Here is an 18942-nt window from a genome sequence, read left to right as displayed (position 1 = left end):
GATGAAGTGGGGCAAGAGGTGGACATGAATGCAGAGGCTTAAAGTTTTACAAACAATGACCTAATAGCAATGATTTTTTTTTTTTTTTTTTTTTTTTTTTGAGACAGAGTCTCACTCTCTCTCCCAGGCTGAAGTGCAGTGGTGCAATCATGGCTCACTGCAGCGTCTATCTCCTGGTCTCAAGTCATCCTCCCACCTCAGCCTCCTGAGTAACTGGAACCACAAGCGCACACCACCACACCCAGCTAATTTTTTGTATTTTGTGTACAGACAGGGTTTCATCATGTTGTCCAGGCTGATCTCCAACTCCTGGGCTCAAGCGATCCTCCCACCTCCATCTCCCAAAGTGCTGGAATTGCAGGCATGAGCCACCATGCCCGCCTGCTAGCCACTATTCTAAGAGCTTTGTATGTATGATTGCATTTAGTACTCAAAACAATAACAAGTACTTTTACTATCACTCCATTTTGCAGAGAGTTTAAAGAACTTACCTGTAGCTCCAGTGGCACAATCAGTTAGTATATGGTGCTCTTAGGAACTTACCAGACATCACAGAGCTATGGACTGAATCTAGCCAGACTGATTGAGGTTCTGTGTTCCTCAATGTGCCACATCACCTTGATGCTGAGACTCATCTGAGACTTTCTTAACGACATTTCCTCACCCCACGCCACCTCCTCTCTTAATAGCATGATATTATTAGGTTGGCGCAAAAGTAATTGAGACTTTTACCATAAAAGCAATGTATCCATTCGCCTACTGAAAGACATGTTGGTTGCTTCCAAGTTTTGTTAATTATAACTAAAGCTGCTATTAACATCCATGCACAGGTTTTTGTGTGGACATAAGTTTTTAATTCATTTGGGTCAATACCAAGGAGCACAATTACTGGATCATATGGTAAAAGTACATGTATTTTTGTAAGAAACAGCCAAACTGTCTTCCAAAGTGGCTGTATCATTTTGCATTCCCACCAGCAATGAATAAGAGTTCCTGTTGCTCTACATCCTTGCCAGCATTTAGTGTTGTCAGCAAACCTGCTCTCCCCTCCATTCTATTAGGTTGGTACAATTACTTTTGCAATTACTTTTGCACCAACCTAATAGGATGGAGAGGAGAGCAAGTTTCCCAATGACTGTTCTCACTCACCCATGTATTTATTCATTCATTTAACTGACAACTTCCGATCAAGCTCCAACTGTGTGCTGGGTACTCTGCTCAACCTTGAGAATACAGCAAGGAATGGGACAAAGTCCCTCCTACTCTCATGAGAAGTACATCCTTCAAGTTGTAAACCAACAATAAACATATACATAAACGTGGGAACTGTGATGGTGACAAGTGGCGGGAATAGAAGAAACATACACAATAGTGTCTGAGAAGTACTTTAGATTCAGTGGGCTGAAACCTGAGTCACAAGAAAGACTTCATGAGATCTAGGTTAAGAGAGCCCTGAACAGAAGGAAAGGGAGCCTACTGCATGTGTTTGGAAACAGACAATAGGGTGGCATTGTTGGAGTGAAACAAGGAGACCTGGAGCCCGACCAGGTACATCCCTGCAGGCCATGGAGAGGACCTTGGATTCTACAGCATGTGTAATGGGAACATGGGAGGGTTTGAGCATGGGAGTTAGATAATCCACATACACCACATTTTTTAAGGTTTTCATTCCTTACAGGTGCAGTGGCTCACACTTGTAATCCCAGCACTTTGGGAGGCCACGGCAGGAGGATTACTTGAGGCCAGGAGTTTCAGACCAGCCTGGGCAACATAGTGAGATCCTGCCTCTACAAAAAGATTTAGAAATTAGCCAAGTGTGGTGTGCATGCCTGTAGTGCCAGCTACTCGGGCGGCTGAGGTAGGAGGAGTGCTTGAGCCCAGGAGTTCGAGGCTGCGGTGAGCTATGACCATGCCACTACTCTCTAGCCTGGGTAACATAGCAAGACTTAGTCTTGCAAAAAGACAAAAAAAAAGTTTTCATTCCCTGATTTCACCTGTAGCAGGAGTTGCCAACTGGTTGAAAGACAGAGACCTTTCTGCCTGTGTTAGTGTTTAGTGTCTTATTCAGTTGATCTCCAAATGGGTAGCTGCCACCATATTCCTTTTTCTACTGATTCCTGGGATTCCCAGCTAGGCAGAATCTGAGTGGCTCAACTCTCGATCTGTACACTGCTCTTAGGGCCCCAGAGAGCCGCAAATAGACTGCAAAGCTGTCAGCCAGCCCCTAGGTTGTACCCAAATTCTGTCTGGCCTGTGTATACATCAGCATGTGGAGAGGTTGCTCCACATCCACCAGATACCCAAAGAGATCCCTAAGCCACAGAAACATTAAATCCACTGCTCATCTGCATGAGAAAAATGTGACATGGGAGAACCCCTGACAACTCTACTAGCAAATACCTGGGATCAAATTGAGTCCATATAAAATGCTTACAACAATCACACAGATTTTGGAGATGAATGTTAACTGTCCAACAAATATTTGTTAAATGAATGAATAAGAAATTATCCAGTTCCCCATCCCCTGCACGTTTCATGGTTGAGAAAACTGAAGCCCAGACGGGTTCCATATTTCAGCCAAAGCGACATATTTAGAATGTGGCAATGCTGAGTCTCAAACCAAGATCTTTCAACTTTGATAACTGAACTCTCCACTTCAGTACACATCATATTAAAGAACATATTAAGGAATATTTGCCACAAATATAAATATCTTCCTGGGATATTAGAATGCAACAATGATAATAGCTAATATATCCCTAGCACTCACAATGGGCTAGCCAACCATTGCATCCTCTCAATAACCTCAGGAGGTAGGCACTCTCATTACCCTCATTACAAGGCCCCTGAGGCACAGAGTGGGTAAGTCAGTTATCCAACATCACAGAGTGGCAGTGGCACTAGTCAAACCCAGGATCTGCATGCTAATGCCACACAGCCCCTCAGACTGAGTTTGTCACCTTGCAACCTCTTATACTGGAAACCTGGGCACAGCTCGGGTACAGGAAGACCCTGGCCAGGAGGTTGATGGGTTCTTAGCAGTCAGAAACAAAAGTTCCCAGGATGTGAAAATCCAAAACACTGAGAAAACCCTACCTGACTTGTGAAATGAAAACCCTTTCCTCAAAAATGTAAAAGCAGAGGGAATTAACAGTAAAAGTAAAAGGATAGAGAAAAAGCATTAAGCCCTCTAGAATACAAAGTCAGTGAACAACAGGACATTTTACAAAGTGAAGGTGGCAGTTATTTATGTCTGTGAGACTTTTATGGCATTTTCTTGACAGTCACATAATGAAATTATTTCAAAATGGGCCCTTCAAGTTTATTAGCATTAAAAAAAAAAAAACAGCATTTTATTTTGCCCTTATTTTTCCTGCTGAGTGTAACATATTTTGTATACGGACCTTGTGTTTTTCTTTTGGATGTACTCCATGTTTCTCCGAGGCTCCTAAAGCAACCCCTGGAAGGTATGTGTCATAGACTCAGCTATACTACAGATGGCTGGATAGGTTTTCTCTTCTTCCCTGGATTCTGATGAACTAGAGTTACTTTGTTTTCTTTTAGGAAGCAATGCCTTCAAAATATTTTGAATCGTTTTGACATATGATGGCTGATGGCTTCCACATTTATCATTTTAGTTTTGTAACAGCACTGTCCCAGTTGTTTAAATTGTTATCCAAAGGCATGAAGAAAGACATCAAGACTTGTCACAGTCAACTATAAGTTTTTTCAGGTTGTACATGTGAACTTTTATGTACATTGGAGCAAAATAGAAAACAAAGTGTAATTTGAAACCTTATATGTGTGCAGTGTAGGAAATAACTAGATGTCTGTATGCAAAAGAGGTTTAGTAACTGAGGGAACCAAACGTTCATAGGAACGAGAAAATCTGAGCTCCTTCTGTAATGATGCCCCATGACTTTGCTAGGCTACGTAACTTCATAGTTTCATTTCCCCATTTGTAATAATAAACTAGGTGAGATTGCTTTTATTGTCATTATTAGAGCTGTTTTTCAGGATCTCTGGTTATTCTCCTAATGAGATTTTTAGAGATATTTTAGCAGAAATTTCATATCATGCATACGTCAGCGAATTCCACAGTACAATATGTTTAACCTGTCTCTAAAAATGGGGCCCTCTGCCCATTAACCTTATGCTAGATTTGTTCTTCAGCAGGAAAAGTATCCAGTATTTCAGAGGAAAAACTGGGACTACAGCAATAAATGGCCTAGCCATGTCTTACTATTGAAATTAAAAAATAACCATTGTATTCCATGCTTTCTTTCTGGTTCCTTGGTTGCACATAGGTGGGAGGAGGCAAAGGACTTTCCCTCTCCATTTTTTCCTAATTCTTTGCTTGAATTCACATATTTGAGCCAAGAGTTTCTTGCCTATAGCTGGGAATGCACCCAGTAGTTGATTTTTGGCTTGTATCTGCTTATTTCTAAGAAAGTCCTCTTTATTCACCAAGGTCCCAAACAAAAGCTGTTCTCTGTGAGGCCTTCCCAGACTGTCCACTGTGACCCTCCAGAAACTCAATCATCCCTTCCTCCATATCCAGTAATACTTTGAAACTACCACTGTACAGCACAGAAGCCTTTATACCACTTTTATTTAGGGAAGAATTGTTCCTTATTTATCTTTGCATTCCCAATGCCTAGATTTATTGCATATGTATCAGTGTCAGGCATAATGCTGAGTCCTGTTATGATCGACTGAAAAGAATACAGTGAGGTTTTAGGGATCTCACTTAAATCCCTTGAATGTAACGAATATAATGAGGAGAAGTGGATGAGTTTGTGCGGCAGAGACTGATTTCAATATTCATTTTCCCTTTCCTCCATTGTAACAGAACTCCTGATTTCTGGCTGGGCACAGGGCAATGCCAAGATAAAGACTGAATTTCCCAACCTTCTTTGCAGCTAGGTATGGCCATGTGACTCAGCTCGGTCCAATGGGATATAAGTGAAAGTGTCATATGGCAGCTTCTGAAATCTTCCTTAAAAGAGCTGGCAAATACCATTTACTATTTCTTCCTTGCCCCTTTCTACTTTCTGCCTTTAATGGAGATTCAATGGCTGGAACTGAGCAGACTTCTTGGGCCATGATGTAACCTATGGAGGCTATATGGTGGAGCTTCAGGATAGAGGGAGCCTAGATCCCTGAGGACCTCATGAAGAAAAGCTACCACATTAGCCCTAGATTGACAATTCTGGACTTTTATGTGAGAGAGAAAATCTGTGTGTTTAAGCCATGGTTATTCAGGGAGTAGGGAAGGGGGCTGTGCTACTAACAGTTGAACCTAATCTTGATACTGGATTGGGTTTTTCTGCTTCTTAGACAAAGTGTTTTGTAACAACCTCAAACAAACAAACAAAAAACCTTGCCTCAAAGGTTTAGATGAGGCATCTGGAATCCTTAAGCTAGAAAATAAAATTTATTATTATCACCAATTGCCCTCCCCCAATCTTGGGCAAAAATTAGTAGCTTTTGTTATTGCATTCTTATTGCATGCCAGAAATGATAGTATGCTTCACACATGTGATTTTATTTAATCCTTGTAAAAACCATATGAGGTAGGGACTTGTATCATCTTCACAGTAGAGATGCTAAGTAAACAGCTGTGAGTGATCAAAACAGGCCCAAAGACAGGGCCGACTTCCCTCCTAGCGCGTGCATTAATCACTACTGGACCCTCGCTGCAGGGAGGGGCTAAGGAGAGACCCTTCCTCTGTCCACCAGGGAGCTTTACTTGCAAATTCAGTAAGCAACAATGCGGCAAATGCCAGATCATCAGGGAATGGAATTCTGCTATCAACAAGATGACCACTGCGTACACCGGCGGGAGAAGAAAGAACTGGTCTAGAAACTTGTCTGCTGACCTCTCTATAGAAAGTCAGACGCTAGAGAAACTCACCTCTTATGAGGAAGTCAAGGAAGGGCGATGGGTGAGAAGAGAATATGGGATGGATCAAGTGGAGCCTTGCAGCACAGGCAGAGGTGGGAAGGTCTGCCCACAGCCTAAAATGACCTCAGCCATGGAACCAAAGTCATACATAATGACACAGGCACACAGAAACCATAGAGCCAGCTTCACATTTGAAGACTGGAGAGTGAAACACCCAAAATTCATATTTAATATGAAAAGCATTCAGGAAAAAAAAGATTTATACATTTTGCTACTCTGACCTCAATGACAACCCCAATCATAATGAAAAAGTAATTCACTCCCTTTTTGTCATCCATGGTATAAACACTCATTCATTCTGGAAATATGTATTGAGAGACCACTCTGTGCTTGGGCTGTACCAAGCAGGGACTGGGGCACACAAGGGAAGGATGTCCTCCAGCACAGTGCAGTCAGGTGCAGGTGGAAACACCTGCCTATAAAGAGATCCTTACAGTGCTAGGGGCCACGTGCCATATGGAAGTATGTAAGGGCTGGGTGAAGCTTGAATGAGAAGCATTCCACCTTGGGGTCAGAGAAGGTCTCCAAGGAAGATGATTAAGTAGGGTCTTGAGGGATGACTTTGGCATCCTTCAAAACAAAAATTAAAAAAGGGACTCATGCTGGTTAATACAGAGGAAACCCCTTCTCCCTCATAGACAGCCTACCGTAGCTCCAGGGATAGCACTATTCATGTTAGAGAATCACAATTCATGCTCATAAAAATGGCCTTAACACACCAAGAATAGAATGTTACATTCTGTCTAATCTGTTTAATAAGGCTAAGAAGAACAAACGCACTTTTCTCCCAGGATTTTCTGTTCCTCCTCAAAAGTATTTTTTAAATAACAAACTGACAATTCAATTATATGGGGAAAAAACATTGTGTTCCTAAAAATGCTACATTAAAGGAAACTTCCCACAAGAATACTCCTTCTCCATATATTTCCATTGCTCCCATTTTTTAAAAAGAATTAAATATTTTTAATGATTACAGGTACATAATAGGTATATGTATTCATGACGTACATGTGATGTTCTGATTCAGGCATACAATGTGTAATAATCACTTCAGGGTAATTGGCGTATCAAAGACTTTTCTTCAATTATATAGAATCACATTTTCAGGGCAGTTCAATGTGGTGGGCAAAGCACAGGCATCAGAGTCAGCTAGATCTGAGCCCAAATCCCAATGCCACCTTCAAACTTGCTATATAAACCTCTGTTTCCTAATACACACAATAAGAATAATGATACATGCCTTGTGTGGTTGTCAACCTCAATTATATAAGCACCTAACACAACATCTAACATACATTAGGCCTCTATGTATGGCAGGTATCATAGTCTATGATTGTTGTTGCTGTTCTTGTTATTCTATCCCAAGCATTCCAAAATGTTGTAACAGATAGGCAAAGTTGCTATAGAACAATTTTCCAGCAGAGATGGACAATCCTATCTGCCTCATTTGAATCTTCAGTGACCTTCTGGGTGAGCAGAGTGACTCAGAGAGCTATGACTAAGAGCCGAGTCCTCCACAGTGTGTCAAAATCATGATTTAACTTTATTCAGGAATGAGAATTCCATGAAAACTTATTTGTGGGTTGGGGAATGGTTTCAAGTGGTCATTGGATCCAACAACCCACTCTCACTTCCAGTATGTCAGAGCTCATTGGAATCATTTAAATTAATGAAGTGCAGTGAGCGGCTGAGGCCGTAGACATGGCCAATCCAGCCTCTAACGTGCCCTGGAGGGACCCAAACTATTCAACAAAGGTATCTTCAGGGAGTCCAAGCTATTCCACAGTGCCTAGGTCTTAACAGAGGTTTGCTGAAAGTAATTATGACCCTCATGAAACTTCTTCACCTAAACACATCTACAAGTTGCTTTTCTAAATCCTCAATGGTTTCTGAAGTGTGTTTGCTCAAAGTTTCTTCTTTCCAAAATATTTCTTCTTTTAGACATGATTAAGCCTGAAAGATTTCATCCTAGCTGGAAGAACATTAGTGAAAAATAAGCTATGTATGAGTAAGCGTACTTCTATAAAGGAGGTCTTCGTGACATTCTTCTCTACTGGAGAACACTTTGAAATTACATGAAGGGAGAAGGTTGATGGATTGAGGGATGGGGAGAAAAAAGGGGGAGGATGGAAAATAGACCTATGTCATCAACAATCTAAGCATCAAACAACGAATCTGTTCTCTCTGGTTACCCGGAGTTGAGCACTGTAACCAGCTGCACTCCAAATGAGCCACGTGCAGTTTTGATGACCAGATATGGTATGTTTTACAAATAAATAAACCTCAAATTTGTTAGAGAAGCTATTAAGTGAGGGGGAGAGATGGAAAACAGTTGATATACTTTGGCTCTGTGTCCCCACCCAAATCTCATCTTGAATTGTATTCCCCATGTGTCAAGGGAGGGAGGTGATCGAATTATGGGGACGGTTTCCCCGATGCTATTCTTAAGACGGTGAGTGCGTTCTCACAAGATCTGACAGTTTCATAAGTGTCTGGTATTTCCTCCTGCTGGCACTTCTCTCTTCTACCGCCATGTCGGGAAGGTCTTTGCTTCCTCTTTGCTTTCCACCATGATTGTAGGTTTCCTGAGGCCTCCTCAGCCATGTGGAACTGTGAGTCAATTAAAACCTGTAGTGGCTTTCTCAAGTCTAAGGGGGACCTCTGTGAGAATTGAGAAGTCTTGAGCCCTGGCCCAGGAGCTGGGGCAGCTCTTGCAGCAGCTAAGGGACTAATTTCATGTTCATTCTGTGTTGATCTCTGCAGTGGTTGGAGAAAAAAAAATGATAACTCTGGCAAGACCGAGCATCCATCTTTTGGTATCTGAGAATGGAGCAAAGAAAGAGAATCCTGAGCAGAAGGTGGAAGCAGATAAAGTCTTAAAATATGCATGACTTGATCCGGTTACTCGTGGGAGGCACAGTGAGAAGGAGAGGAAGTGAAATGACATTTACTGAGAGGCAACTAGAATGTAAGGTCGTGGAAGGAAGGTATTCTGCCTACCTTGTTCACCAATGTGTTCCCAGCTCCTAGCATAGATCCTGACATGCAGTAGACACTCAATAAATGCTTGCTAAAGGAAGGAAGGACTGACATGGCACAGGTCTCATTCCATAGTGGGCATTCAGTGATTTTTTTTTTTTTTTTTTTTTGAGACTGAGTCTCACTCTATTGCCCAGACTGGAGTACAGTGGCACAATCATGGCTTACTGCAGCCTTGACCTCCCATGTTCAAGTGACCCTCCCACCTCAGCCTTTCCAGTAGCTGGGACTACTGGCATGTGCCACCACATCCAACTAATTTTTAAATATTTTGTAGAGACAGGTCTCCCTATGTTGCCCAGGCTGGTCTAGAATTCCTGGCCTCAAGCAATCCTCCCACTTTGGCTTCCCAAAGTGCTTGGATTACAGGTGTGAACCTCCATGCCTGGCCTCAGTGAATATTTTTAAAAGACTTGTTTTAAATAATTAATTAATTTTAAATATTTTAAAAGACTCATTTAATTAATGAGTACCTCATCTTTTAGGTACCTACTACGGTAGGTACTCATTAATTAAATGAGTCTTTAAAAAAATTTAAAATTAATTAATTAAACAATGCCAGGCATTGTTTCATTGCTCCTTCCGTTTACAAATATTTTATTGAGTGAACTCCTATCATTTGCTAGATGCTATTGGACACTGTATTCAAAAAAGAAAATAAACAGTTCCTGCCCTCAATGAGCTTATACTCTTGGGAAGAGACACACAAAAAAATGGCAATGAAATATCTAATGACCACAGCCTGCATCAAAGTGCAGGGAAACAGAAGAGCATCCAGTCTTTCTGGGAGAGCTGCGGCAGTCTACAGAGGGGCAGCCTTCAAACAACTGAGACTTAGGATGAGCAGGGGTTTCCAGGCATCCCAGGCAATGAGAGTGGTGACAGAGAACTGCAAATAGATTGTATTTGCAGAAGCAGAGATTTCTGTGGGGCAAAGAAGGTAGGAGAAAGGAAAGAAATGAGGCTTAGGCCTAATCACAAAAAGCTGAGTCTTTTGTTTGTAGCTGTGTGATATAGAAAATAGGAAACAGGACCAGCTTCGTGGGCATGTGGCCTGTGCACTTTACTGCACTAGGCCCCTGCACTCCGAAGGGCTCTGTGGTTGGTTTAATGCTCTGCTGTCGACAGTCTTGAAATTCTTAATAATTTTATCTTAGAACTTGTGTTTCATTCGCTTGTCCTGGAGCATGAGCAGAGGCGATGTATGCACTATGTATGTTCACTTTTTCTCGCCAATTCATTTAAATGTGTTCATGATGCCCCGTGGGCACAGAATTCCACTACAGCTACTGTCTGTGGGAGTTTGACAAGACTCAATGCAAGTACAAAGTACTTGCACCAGGTCCTCATCAAGAAGTGAAATAGTGTAAAACAGGGGGTTAGTTTGTGCAGCATTTCCTCTGTCGTGGTAAGAATGAAATACAATGGGCTGAAAATACAAACTGCATAACTTCAGTGATTCCACATATGCATTAAATGCTTTTATATTTTCAGCAAAACTGGCATTGCACAATATAAAATGAACAGTAAAGGTTATATTAATAATTTATAATTCAAATTTTTCTTTACTTAGAACACTAAGTAATAAATAAAACACCATGACAAGTTGAGACAGAAACTATGAAAAGCAAAATCTTTCTATTTCAATCCAGCTAACGACACTTTTCCCTTGCTTTCTGAACATTTTACTCTGGGCCCCACAAACTATATAGCTGGCCTTCATGAGGCACCACTAAAAAATGTTGGGCAGGGAAGAGACAGGACCATCATTTTGGAAAAATAACTGTCACCAGAGTGTGGAAGTTACAGCAGGGGGAGAGAGATACGACCAGGAGCAAGAGGACCAGTCCTTGTGAGCAGCACAAGCTGGTGAGGTCTGTGCTGGAGCAGGGTCAGAGGGGTTGGAGAACTAGACAGATGTGTGAGGAATTAGTGGGCAGAGCCCTAGGGCTTGAGAATTTATGGCAAGTGGGAGATAAACAAGAGGAAAGAATACAGCTTGGCTCCCAGATTTCTGGCTTCAGCCATTGGGTGATGCTTTTCACTGAGATATAGACTAGGAGGAAGGGAGTTGGGTATGTGAGGGAGGAAGGATGGGTTGACTGGGACTGGGACATGCGGTAGACATGTGTAGACATGAGTCATGTTTGGGTGTGTGCAGTACCTCTCCCCATCCCCCTTCTTCTAGTAACAGACCCTGCCTCCTCTGGCCTCAGGGGTGTGGCCCTGACCTAGGCCAGGCCCAGCAATGTACCTGGTGGTATGCACACACATATACACGCACGGTCACAGCTAGGGGTCCAAGAAGTTGGCAGATAGGTGTCTGAAGTCAGGGTAATCAGAGTTCTTCTCCAGGATTTTTGAAGCCAAAGCTAGGAGATGTCCCTTTTCTCTCTCGGACCAGAAGGGAGCCTGCAGCTGCCAGCTGATATGGTTCTAATGACCCTGAGACTCGGTTTTAAAGAATAAAGACAGCATGGAGAGATGTGTTTGCATGAGTGGTGAAGAGAGAGTCCAAGGGCTTTGGCTTCCTAGTTTCAGGAAGTTTCTGCCATCACATCTGCCCTTCCTGGTTACACAATCCAAAAAATCCAGCTCCCCCTCACAACCCAACCACTACCATCACCACCACCACCACTAGCAGCTCCCACTCTTCCCGTTTTTTATGTTTTCCTTAAGCTAGTTGGAGTTAGGATCTGTCATTTGGAACTGAAAAAATCCTGATTGATACAGACACATAGATAGGTGCCTACGGAAGCAGGATATACTGAGCATTATCATGCTCATATCATAGAGAAGTGAACTGAGGTTCAGATAGCTTAAATACATTTACTTTACTTGCACAAAGTCTCATGGCTAGCAAACTGCAATGCCAGGGCTTGAACACAGGGCTAACTCCAAAGCTGATGATCCTTCTACGATGCCATACTTTCCTCTTAATCTGTTAATTATTCTTAGCACTCTTTTCTATAAACCCAGGGTTTCAAATTTAGGAATATGCATGCTGCTACTCCCTCGAGTTTCTTGCTCAATGACCAGAAGTGATGAGGCTAGACCAGGGTTTCTCTGGAGTGTTTCCCAGGCTCTGACTAGTCCCACTTTGAAAGTCATGGATAGCAAAGGACCAAGTTGCTAATTTTGCAGAAGTTTAAAGTCAGCAACCTTGTGGCTCGGACATTATTCTCCTAAACTTTATCTTGTTTTATGAGTTCGAATGGAAAGTCAAGGCTTAATCCCTACCAGGAGTCACAGGAGTGGTAACAAACTGAGCCAAAGGCTTCAGAACTTGAGAACATCTCTCTGTACCCTTTGCTTGAACTTGTTTCTCTGTGTATCATTGTGTTCTCTTCTTTTTTTTTTCTTTTTTCTTTCTATTTCATTTTTTCCCTTCTATTCCATTAACTCAAACCTATTCTAAAGAGAATCTTTTCTGACTAACTCATTCTAGGGAACTGTGACAGAGACCATTGTCCCCAAAATGATATTCCCTCCTTTTTTATCCTCAATAATAGAACCCACTTTTAAAACTTTTATTTTTGAGACACGGTCTTGCTCTGTTGCCCAGGCACAATTACGGCTCACTGCAGCCTTGACCTCCTGGGCTCCTGAGGTCAGGAGTTCAAGACCGGCCTGGCCAAGATGCTGAAACCCCATCTCTACAAAAAATACAAAAACTAGCTGGACATGGTGTGGGGGGGCGCCTGTAATCCCAGCTATTTGGGAGGCTGGGGGAGGAGAATTGCTTGCACCCAGGCAGCAGAGGTTTCAGTGAGCTGAGATTGCGCGACTGCACTCCAGCCTGGGCGACACAGCAAGACTCCATCTCAAAAAAAAAAAAAAGAAAGAAAGAAAGAAAGAAAAAAAGAAAAGGAAAAAAAAGAAAAGAACGAAGAGCATTTGTTGTAAGTCAGACACTACGTAGGCACCTGGGAGGTAAAAGGATAGGAATCTTAGGCTTAGGTATTCTGAAGCTTCCTATTGAGCAGACTTCCTTCTTCTCTTTGGGTGCAGTGGGCAGAGCCCTGGCATTTAGAATTTGGGCTCTGTCACATCATTTGTTTGAGCCTCGGTTGTAATGTTTATAAAATGGGGATACTAATACTTATGCCTCACCTTCCGGTGCCCCAAGATGGCTATTTTATGCCATCTCCTCTCTCCTCAAACCTTCAATACCATCTGACCATCATTGCATTGAGCTGATGGCCTTGCTTCTTATCTCACTGAGAAAAATAAACGCAATCAGAATAGAACGCCTTCATTCCTCCCATTTAATCTACCAACCTACTATTCTTGTATCACTATGAACGTACTGTCCTTGTTTGTTTCTATCTAAGGTCATCCCTATCCCTTGTTATTTGTTTTTAGCATTTTTTTAAAAAAAGAGTCTCACTCTGTCACCCAAGCTGGAGTGCAGTGGTGCAATCTCAGCTCACTGCAACCTCTGCCTCCTGGGTTCAAGCGATTCTCATGCCTCAGCCTCCTGAGTAGCTGGGACTACAGGTGCTCACCCACGTGCTCGACTAATTTTTGTATTTTCAGGAGAGACAGGGTTTCACCATGGTGGTCTTGAACTCCTGGCCTCAAGAGATCGACCTGCCTCAGCCTCCCAAACCTATCACTTGTGATTTGGATTCTACTCCTTTTTGTCTACTCAAGGACTTTGTTCTTGCAATTGTCACCTCTCTCTCATATCTTTAGTTCCCCCCCCCCCACTCTACTGGATCATTCTCATCAGCATATAAGTGATCTAAGAAATCCAATCTCTTTCAGACTTTTATGTTTTCTTTAAGCCAATTGGAGTTAGGTTTCTGTGATTTGCCACTTAAAAAGTCTTGACTAATGCAGGACATAGAGACAGGTGTCTACGGAAACAACTTGTGATTGGTAATGCCATTCTCCTGTCATAGGGAAGTAAACTGAGGCTCCTCAAAGAGGAGCAAGCCTCAGGGCCCTCTCACTTGTTCTTTCCTTCCGGCTGGGCTTCCCTGATTCAATTCTCAGCTCAACAGTTGCCCACCTCAAAGAATCCTTTCCGCTTCCCATGATCCTCTATTCCTTTACTAAATGTTATTGTATGCTTACCAACTTGTATTTCTTATTATTTTCTCTATTAGAATATGAACTCCATTAGGGCAAGGGCTTCTTTTTGCTTCAGACTATATCCTCAGCTTCTAGAGAAGAGTCTAACACACAGTCGGTGCTACCCAGCGAATGATTAATGGCAAAAGCAGCATTGTGCTATCAAATGAAATGAGATTCATGAAAACACTTTTTAAACTCTGGAGTATCAATCATGTAAAAGTTATAATAACATATTATATTTTAATAAGTATTTATTAAACAACTGCTTTTGTGCTAGGCACTCTATTACAGAACTAAATAAGACCAAGTTCCTGCTCATTCTAACTGGAAGGTTGGAGGTGGAAATAGAGGTAAGTGTGATTCTAGAATTATCTCAGCAAGTGTTACTGAAGCATACTCAAGGAAAGGAAAATGTATTCTGCTTGCAGGGACAGGAGTAAATGGAGACTTCATCAAAAAAGTCACATTAAACTGGGATTTGATGATTGTGGTTGGGTTTGTCAGACAAGAGGCAGGAGAAAGGGCTTGACCGGCAGAGGAAAGAATATCAGTGCATGTGCCCTACCATGCAGTTTGCTAAGCATCTTCCCAAAACAGCTGCCTTCTTCACTCGTATCTTTCTCTCTTACTCCTGAAGCCCCAGGCCTTCTCTGACCTGGCCATCCTGGGTCCTTTTTTTGTATCTCACTGTGTCCTTTTCCCCACTAGCCATTAATGGGTCACAGGTTACAGCTCCATAGAATTCATCCTCTCTCCAGACGTCATGACAACTCCAGACTATCTTTGTACTTCCTGTCACCAACTTCACAGCTGACCAGGGATTTCAGAGACAGTGGGGTGGCTTTCTAAAATCCACCTGCATAATAGTTTAATAGGAACAGATATACTCTTTAATGAAACATTTTTAAATGTTCATGTTGACATAAAAATTTCTCTTCTGTAGTTTCTCAGATTATCAAAGAAGATGATATTTGCCTTCAGAATTTAAATGAGAATCAAACAAGTGGCAGACAGTGCTTAACACTGAGCAGCCTATATTTAATACATGAATGAATGATTGGATGAATTAACAAATGAGATAAATTAAAACCATTTAGGCATGTGTGTATTTCCAGATCCAGTTTTGTAACTTAGTTGTTTTGAATTTGGGATACATTTTCCCATAGAAACAATGTTGTAAATAGTTCTTAAGTTCCAAGAAATCCCACTAAGGATGTTTAGCCCATAATGTAGCAATAAAATGCAGAAAAGTAATGGGATAGCTTAAACAACTTTTAATGTTGAATACTAGTATTTGAAGAAAAGTAACTTTCATTAGAAGATGAGGCAGTACATGAAAAAGGCTGTGATTCCCAAGGGACTGTCTGAGCCCTTTCAAGGGTTCTGAGGGCACTAACTTCTTGTAGTGTATATTTTCAAATTAAAATGTGCATATTTATTTCCCTTGGTATAATACTATCCTTGTACTGTTCTCGCAATCAGGATGAAGGAAGAGCATGAGTCTGGCCTTGAAGAAGACGATTTCAGTGAGAAGAGAGTCTGGGACACTGGATGAGGTAAAATGAACTGAATGGCACTTAGTATAAAATAGAGGAAAGGGAAGAAATATGGTGTGAGCATGATTCCACCTATAGGGGAGACAGAGTATGGTGGAGGCAAGAAAGAATAGGGAAGAAAGAAATCTGTGGAGGAAAAGATGGTAGATGGAGGCCACAAAATGGTTCAGGTCAGGTTGGTGCTGGTCAGACCAAGGGAATAACGGTGTTGGAGTTTTCAAGTGATCAGGCAGCATGCCACTATACTAGACTGTCAGAGGTGTCAGCAATGCAGCTTGCGTCGTGATATACCGAAGGGGTCTCTGCAGAATGTAGAATTTGTATATTACCATATCCCCTCTGTTGATTTTGGTGATATACATACTGCCTGATTTCTTTTTTTTTTTTTTTTTTGAGACGGAGTCTTGCTCTGTTGCCCAGGCTGGAGTGCAGTGGTGCCATCTTGGCTCACTGCAACCTCTGCCACCCGGGTTCAAGTGATTCTCCTGCCTCAGCCTCCCGAGTAGCTGAGATTACAGATGCCCGCCACCACGTCCGGCTATTTTTTGTATTTTTAGTAGAGACGGCGTTTCAGCATCTTGGCCAGACTGGTCTTGAACTCCTGACCTCCTGATCCACCCATCTCGGCCTCCCAAAGTGCTGGGATTACAGGCACGAGCCATCGCGCCCGGCCAGTCTTACTGACTTCTAAAGAAAGAACTTCGGAAACCCTTGCCTTCCGTATAAAAAGATGTCAAGTTCCATTTGCCAGTCTTCCTCCATCCCTCTCCCTTCCTTCTCTTCTTCCTCTAGCGTTTACTAACTGACCCTGAGCAGATCACTTATTTCTCTGGGTCCCATTTTCTCATCTCTAAATGACAACACTGAAAACTAGATTGTCTAGCCCTTCCAATTCTAAACATTTGATTATGAAATTCTCCAAAATGACAAAACATAAACCAGGAGGACGAGACCTAATTATAACCACATCAAATAGCTGCGGTTTCCATAGTGGTTATTTCTGATTATCACAGACGAGTCAGTTATCCAGCTTTTCTCCTCTTTTCTTTGTTCCCATAGGAGAGGTGACCTTTTTGCTCTCAGAGCTGTTTCAGGGGCGTCGAAGTTTATCTAGAAAAAGTGGTGTGGGAAGTGTGGGTTTTCCTTCCATTAAAAGAAAAAAATCTGTTCGCTCCTTTGACTCAAAAGGCTTTCTGGGTAGCCACAAGCAAATAAAACCTTATCTTTCCACCCTCGAGTTCCTCTTTTGGACTTCATATGCACTGACTTGAAGGGCCTTCTGCACAGAACACAAACACCCGAAGGGTTCCCTCAGCGTCGTAACTGACATCCAGAGACCACAGCTCCCCGCCAGCCGCCGAGCGCAGGCGGAAGCGTGGGAGCCACATTTCCGGTGCCCGGACCCGAGCTCACCATACTTCCGGTTTCCCGGCCTTGCGCTCGCCACACTTCCTGTTGATCCGGTTCGGCCGGGGGCTGGGTCGGGAGGAGGGCCTGGAGGAGGGCTGGCGGGCAGGCGTCGGCGGCCACTGGCCAGGCGTGGACACGCGGGGCCGCCGCGGGCACGGAGTGTCCGCCGCGTCGCCGGAGCCCAGAGCCCGGGAGCACTGTCGGCCGCCGCATCTCCTGCCCTCTGTCCTGCCAACCCAGCCCTCGGCTGAGCCGCACCGCACCATGCCCGCCGTGGACAAGCTCCTGCTAGAGGAGGCGTTGCAGGACAGTCCCCAGGTACCTCCCGCCGCTCCGGTGCCCCTCGCCCTAAGGGGTAAGGCCGAGGAGGCCCCTCCAGCCCCGAGGTGGAGGCCGCGCCCCCGGCCGGGCAGCCGCGGTAGTGCGCCCGGCCCGCTCGCGGCGCCTCCCCCCGGGTTCTCTCGGGCTAAGGAGGGGGCGGGCCGGGCCCTGAGTCCTGAGCCGGGGCAGAGCTGGGGAACTGGGAGAGCGCCCCGCGGCCGGAGTCCTGATGTCGTGACCCGCCTCCAAACTCAGCTGCAAATGAGAGGCTGCGAGATCTAAACTTTGACTCCATTTAGTAGCTGAGTGCCTCAGGAAAACCACCTTATTGTGCCTTAGTTTTGTCGTCTGTAAAATAGGAATAATAATTGTGCCTGCTTCATAGGGTTGTTGAGAGAAGTCAGTGAGAAACACCTGTAAAGTTGTCAGCAGACAACGTCTGGTACAGAAATGAGTCAGTCCTATTACTGCTACTCCTAATGATGTGATGAGACCTGTGCCAGCCAGAATGAGAGGCAGAGAGCCTGGATCTCTTTCCTGGCGGTACCAGGCCTCCTCTTGGCACAGGTTTCCCAATAGTGAAGAGAAAAATACAATACCTGCCCCATTTGTCGCACAAGGGAACTTCATTAGCACACTCGAGATGAGAGTCAAGTCCTTTGAGCTCTGCCGATGAAAACTGGTGTGTAAATATAGCAAATGAGTGCAGAATGACATTAGTTCATAATTCAGCACACCTTTCCCCAGGGGTCTTTTGTTCTCCTTTAACATTTCCCCAGCTTCAGACCTACACTCCTGGTTCAGCATCCCAGGTTTATTTAAATAAGTGCCTTTATTTCCTAGTGTCTCAACTCTTGAAAACTTAGAATGAGATTAACCTGTTTTCGTTTCACGCTTTCCCCTCTCTTTTGGGCTTCCTTCCCTTTTTCTTCTGAGTGAATAATACCTCCCAGCATGATCCTTGTATGGATTTACCTACATCAACAGTTCAGAATAAGTCCAAAAGACTGTATGCATAGGTGTCTTTTGTTCATTTCTTGTGATCCTCCTAGTATAGATAAGTAAGGATCTGGAAGCAAGCTGTGATTTGTTTTGTTTTGGTAAGTTTGCATCCATTGGACTGACTTTTTCAAGGCCCTCTTTTTTATATAGCTGTAGTCTCCTGGCATTTTTATCAGGCTAAAGCCCTTGGTAGAAGGTATTTCGTCCATGCTCATACCTGTTGTGTGGAATCTGAAGATAGCAATGTGAGATCTTAAATGATCACTTTGAACAAGGTTCTCTGTTTGCCTTGCACTTGTGGGAACTGAGGTGCACAGAAATATCCTGCTTTTCTGGCCGGGCGCGGTGGCTCAAGCCTGTAATCCCAGCACTTTGGGAGGCCGAGACGGGCGGATCACGAGGTCAGGAGATCGAGACCATCCTGGCTAACATGGTGAAACCCCGTCTCTACTAAAAAATACAAAAAACTAGCCGGGCGAGGTGGCGGGCGCCTGTAGTCCCAGCTACTCGGGAGGCTGAGGCAGGAGAATGGCGTAAACCCGGGAGGCGGAGCTTGCAGTGAGC

The 18942-nt window shown here is 43.4% G+C and overlaps 1 protein-coding gene across 3 annotated transcripts in view; it reads left to right on the top strand.

The window, feature by feature from the left end:
* Positions 1–17075: 17075 nt before the first annotated feature.
* APPL2 (adaptor protein, phosphotyrosine interacting with PH domain and leucine zipper 2) overlaps positions 17076–18942 on the top strand; it is a 65197-nt gene continuing 63330 nt past the window's right edge. For 2 of the 3 annotated variants that reach the window (XM_017895320.1, XM_017895317.1), the window contains exon 1: positions 17076–17373. In XM_017895320.1, coding sequence (XP_017750809.1) covers positions 17320–17373 — 54 coding nt within the window. In that variant the 5' untranslated portion in view covers positions 17076–17319. The remainder of the gene's footprint in view (positions 17374–18942) is intronic. The other variant, XM_017895318.1, reaches the window with a different exon arrangement.

Source organism: Rhinopithecus bieti, unplaced genomic scaffold, assembly GCF_001698545.2.
Source record: "Rhinopithecus bieti isolate Rb0 unplaced genomic scaffold, ASM169854v2 scaffold_24306, whole genome shotgun sequence".
Taxonomy (NCBI): domain Eukaryota; kingdom Metazoa; phylum Chordata; class Mammalia; order Primates; family Cercopithecidae; genus Rhinopithecus; species Rhinopithecus bieti.
The sequence above is the reverse complement of the archived record's forward strand: the minus strand, read 5'-3'. Positions and strand labels throughout refer to the sequence as shown.